The 5,315-nt window shown below is 39.5% G+C and overlaps 1 protein-coding gene across 1 annotated transcript in view; it reads left to right on the top strand.

Moving 5' to 3' along the window:
* The window catches only part of VWA8 (von Willebrand factor A domain containing 8), a 518,389-nt gene that overhangs the window by 188,306 nt on the left and 324,768 nt on the right, over positions 1 to 5,315 (top strand). Inside the window, exon 15 of the mRNA XM_006837608.1 lies at positions 2,644 to 2,812. Coding sequence (XP_006837671.1) covers positions 2,644 to 2,812 — 169 coding nt within the window. The remainder of the gene's footprint in view (positions 1 to 2,643; positions 2,813 to 5,315) is intronic.

Genomic DNA, 5,315 nt, shown 5'->3' with positions numbered 1-5,315 from the left:
CTTCCTCTTTTTCTCTGACCCTCCACCTTACCAAACATGATATCCTTCTCTAGCGACTGGTCCCTCCTGACAATCTGTCTGAAGTATGAGAGACGAAGGCCATCCTGGCCTCTAAGGAGCACTCTGGCTGCACTTCTTCCAAAACAGATCTATTGGTTCTTTTGATAGCCCATGGCACTTTCAATATTTTCCTCCAAGAGATACCTCGTAGCTTCATTTATTCAAGCCTGTTTTTTTTAATGACCTTTTCAAAAAAGTGCTTTCCCCAGGCTATAAATTATAATGTGGGCTCTAAAATTATTGATCATACAGTAATGGTCTTAGTGGATATACCTGTTGTGATTACGGAACTTTTTGAAAAATCTGAAATCTCTAGGGTAGCTGTTTGAGACTCTTCACACATATTCTACTTCCTGATATTTTATCTGCCAAATCACTAAATGGCTAATGGTAATAGTTTGTTTCTGATCTTTTTAAATCAAAAATTTAAATATGTTGGAGTTTATACTGAAAATGTGTTCTAGTTAAATATCCAATTAAATAACAGTCAGGATCTGTTATTTATAACTATTCAGTTGGAATCCAGGTGTGGCACTGTAGAATAAAGCTCTAGACCGCAAGGTCAGCTTGAACTACAAGATCTGTGGTTGAAACTCACCAGTCACTCCTTGGAATCCCTATTCAGGGTTGCTCAGAGTCAGAACCGACTTGATGACACTTAACAACAACAAACATTCAGCTACTTGTCTGTCTATTCATTTTTCTTAAGTTCTTGACAGGTGTTTAGAATTTTGTCCCTCTTCTTTCAGCAAGGATGATGTTGTTGTTGTAGTTGTTGAGTGCCGTCAAGTCTGTTCTGACTCCTAGTTTCCCTGTATAGGTTTCTGAGGAGCAACTGGTAGGTTTCAACCAACCACATTGCAGTTAGCTATCCAGTGTTTATTTACAGCACCGGATCAGGGCTATGTTGGTGTTGTTGTTAAGTGCTGTTGAGTTGCTTCTGACTCACAGCGACCCTGTATAGGCTTTCCAAGAAGTGACTGGTGGGTATAAACCACCAACCTTGAGATTAGCTCAGCAGAGCTTATCCTACAGCACCATACCAGGTCTCCTACCCTCTAAAACATATTTCTGCTGAATATTTGTGTAGACATAAGAAAAGCTGACAGTATCACCCACATACTACATTAGGAACTACTCACACACCCACCATTGCCCTGGAGTCTATTTCAACTTGTAGGAACCCTATATGACAGAGTGGAATTCTTCCATAGGGTTTCCAAGACAGCCTCATCTTTCTCCTTGTGGTTAACAGGAGTTAACCTGTTAGGAACTAAGAGGTTCCTAATCCTTCCCTGAAAAACCATTCCAGTCATTTCCCAAGCTGTAGGAAATGTTGCTGCATTCTTCTTTATGTCCTAGAATATTTGCATGCTTCCTCTGTGTCTTCAGCCAAGATTTCTAAAAGAGATCCCTTAAATCCGAACATTCTGTATAAAAATAATGAAAGAGTTCATGAGAGAAAAGTTCCAATTTATTCTTTTGACAAGTTTAAGTGTTTTTATTGTCAATCTACATTTTAAATTGAACCTAGTTCCTTATGCTGCTCATAGTTTCTGTGTTGGAAAGTCTCCTCACCCCTGAATTATACTTTTTGATTTTTGTCCACTTCATTACAGTGAGTTCCTTGCAAGACAAGGGACTTTGAGGAGCTTTTTAAATTAAGAGAGGGAATCTATGTAAGGATATGAACTGGGTGAAATTTTATTTCAGGGGACTATGGAGCAAATGCGTGGTAGGTGTAACAACATATGAATAAGTGGTGGTTTGTGCTAAGGGTGGAGTGTGATCAATTTTGTTGTTGCTATGAAGTGCCATCGAGTCGGTGCCAACCCTTAGTGATTGTATATGAGCAGTATAGGGTGTATTAGCAGTGGCGGTGGTTGTGTGCCGCTGAGTTGGCTCCAGTTCATATTGTTGTTAGTGCCATCGAGTTGTTCTGACTCAGTGCAACCCTGTATTGGAGCAGCTGGTGAATTTGAACTGCTGACCTTGTGGTCCAAACTGACCTTGCAGTCCAGGGCATTATCCCACCAGTGCCATACCAGTACTATATGGAGTTTCCGAGGCTGTCAGTCTTCATGGGAGCAGAACGCCTCATCTTTCTCCCATGGAGCAACTGGTAGAGTTGAACTGCTGACCTTGCAGTGAGCAGCTTAGCTCATAATCCACTATGCTACCAGGCTCTTTATATTAGCAGTGGTTATTGTTAAGTGCCGTCGAGTTGGTTCCGATCCATAGCTACCCTGAACAGGGTTTCCGAGGTTGTAAATCTTTATGGGAGCAGAAAGCCTCATCTTTCTCTCGCTGAGCAGCTGGTAGTTTCGAACTGCTGAACTTGCGGTTCGCAGCCCGATTCGTAACCACTACGCTACCAGAGCTCCTTTAGATTATCAGTAGATGATTCTTTATTTTAATCTTAGGTCTTAAAATGCTTTGTCATTTTTTTTCAAAGCTCATCCTCTGGATGATAGCATTGACTGTATTAATTGCATAATAATAAAACTTACCATTGCTTAAACTTTAGCTACGATGACTTAATTTCTAATTTAAAAGATTGTTTTCTGATTTTTTTTGTTTTAGATCCATTTTCCCCATCCACCCATCCTTCAGAATCATCGCCCTGGCAGAGCCCCCTGTTATTGGAAGCACTACACAACAGTGGCTGGGACCCGAATTCTTAACCATGTTCTTTTTCCATCATATGAAGCCACTTGTCAAAAGTGAAGAAATCCAAGTGATTAAGGAAATGGTAAGAGTGAGGCGAGCTCCAGCCTATGGTTTTGAGCTATTTTCTTTTAATGGCACTCTGTCGTATGCTGGAGTAGAATTGGAAGTTTCTAGATTTTTCTTCCAATTATTCCTGAGCTTTCTTATGATATAATAGGGGTAAGTCACTGGTTGTCAAACTATCATTTTTCAGAATCCTCTGGAGAACTTGGTAAAACTCTATTTGACAGGCTCTATCTCCAGGGTCTACTGACTCTGTTGTTGCTGTCTACTGTAGATCTAGAGTTGTTGCTGTTCAGTCTTGTTGAGCCGGTTCCGACTCACAGCAACCATGTCTAAGGTTTCCAAGAGCAGTTGATGCCTTTGAATCACCACACCAGTACTCCTAGGTCTAGAGGAGTTCAGGAGAATTTGCATTTCTAACAAGTTCTCAGGTGCTGCTGGTCCAAAGCTATATTTTGAGAACCGTTAATGTGAACCTCTTTCCCTTTCCTCATGTGGAGTCAGTTTTGGACTTACTTTTGATTTATATTCAGCCACAGTGTCTGTTTAAATTTCCTGCTGTCAGAGGAGGCCAGCTATATTTTAAATCCGTAGATTTTGTATAATGTACTAAGTAGTCCTGGCCTCCTCAGGACTATGTTGTTACTGTTGTTTCTTAAGTGCCATTGAGTCAGTTCTGACTCTTAGCGCTTTCCAAGGCTGTAAATCTCTGCAGGAGCAGAGAGCCTCATGTTTCTCCCATAGGGTGACTGGTGGGCTCAAGTTGCTGACCTTGTCGTTTGCAGTTCAGCGCTTATCCTACCACATTCCCATGCAGGACTATAATGTGTCCTATATTTATCTGATGAGTTGTCTGGTAGCTTTTTTAATGATTAAGTCATTTATGATTTCAATGTTTGCCTCAACTTCATACTGCGTTTTATACATTTAGAGTTCTAAATTTGTGCTAATCACTGTAATAGACAGTGTGCAATTCAATGTGATAGCCTCTGGCCACTTGAAATAAAATTAAACATTCAGTTTCAAAGTCACATTTCAGAAGTTACTTGGGGACTTGTGACTACCATATTGGACAATATCAGTACGGAACATCGCCATCATCACAGGAAAGTCTATTGGATCACTAGTAATTGATTTTTTGTATAACTGCATTTTAAGCCCCTTCAAATATCTGGAACAAATTGCTTAATTTTAGATCTTGTTATAAACATGATCATGGATAAAGAACTATAGACTTTAGAGTAAAACAACTTGGTTCTAAATGCCAAATTCACTACTTATTAACTTACAGATCTTGGAAAAAATCTTTTATCCCTGGTTTCTTGTCTGAGTCTTGGTGTGATGCTGTAGGATAAGCACTGGATTGCCAATTACAGTGTCAGCAATTCAAATCCACCAACCACTCAGAAACTGTCTATGGGTTGCTGTGAGTCAGAACCAACTCAACAGCATACAACAATAGCAATGTTCCTGATCTGAAAATGTGGAGGATAATAACTCTTGTTATATCACAGAATTAATTTCAATAATTAACAAGATAATTTATGTACTGTGTAGTTTTTAAGTACTGTGGAGTTGATTCCGACTCATATTGACCCTGGATAGGGTTTCCAAGGCTGTAAATCTTTGTAGGAATAGAAACCTCGTCTTTCTTCCGTGGGATGGCTGGTGGGCTCGAACCACCAATCATGTGGTTTGTAGTCCAGTGCTTATCTTATAGAGCCAGTGTGTTCTCATGTACTATATAGGGCTTAGAATTTAAAAACTAAAAAGTTCCCCTCACTTAAAGTAACCGAATAAGTCCTTAGCAGTAGACTTGCGAAGAAGTAGTTGTATTATGAGTCATTGTTCTGACAGCTGACATCTTTTTAGTTTTACATTTAAATTCAATTACATTTTAAATGAACAATTTTAACTTGTTGCAATTTATATTTAAATTTCTTCTAAAGAAATCAAATTAGGCATTTAATTGCATTAAGATTTGTTCTGATTAAAAACGATTGATGTGTGTGTTATTTTGAGCAATTGTTCTTCAAAGCTCATTGATGCCACTCGAGTAAGTGTTTTAAAGCCTGTGAAAAAGGACAGCTTGAGTATCCATTGTTTTTACAGGGATGCCTTATGTCACTGAGTGGACATAAATGTAAGGCTTATATGAAATAGAGGAGGTTAGATGTAGTAAGAAAATGTCAAAATGAGAGTTTAATAATTCATGCTGATGTTTTCATGGGTGCATTACATGCCAGTTTTTAAAGGCTGAGGTTCAAACCCACCAACACTTTTCAGAAACCCTATTCTCGATCGCTATAAGTTGGAACCGACTTGACAACACTTAGCAACAAGAACAACAAAGGCTCCCTTCTACATGTGTGCATATATGTTGTCAGTCGGACCAACTGGATGGCATTGTTGTTGTTGTTAAGTGCCGTCGAGTCGGGTCCGACCCATAGCGACCCTGTACAGGGTTTCCAAGGGTGTAAATCTTTACGGGAGTAGAAAGCCTCATCTTTCTCCCGCGGAGC

Source organism: Chrysochloris asiatica, unplaced genomic scaffold, assembly GCF_000296735.1.
Source record: "Chrysochloris asiatica unplaced genomic scaffold, ChrAsi1.0 scaffold00022, whole genome shotgun sequence".
NCBI classification, from domain to species: domain Eukaryota; kingdom Metazoa; phylum Chordata; class Mammalia; order Afrosoricida; family Chrysochloridae; genus Chrysochloris; species Chrysochloris asiatica.
The sequence above is the reverse complement of the archived record's forward strand: the minus strand, read 5'-3'. Positions and strand labels throughout refer to the sequence as shown.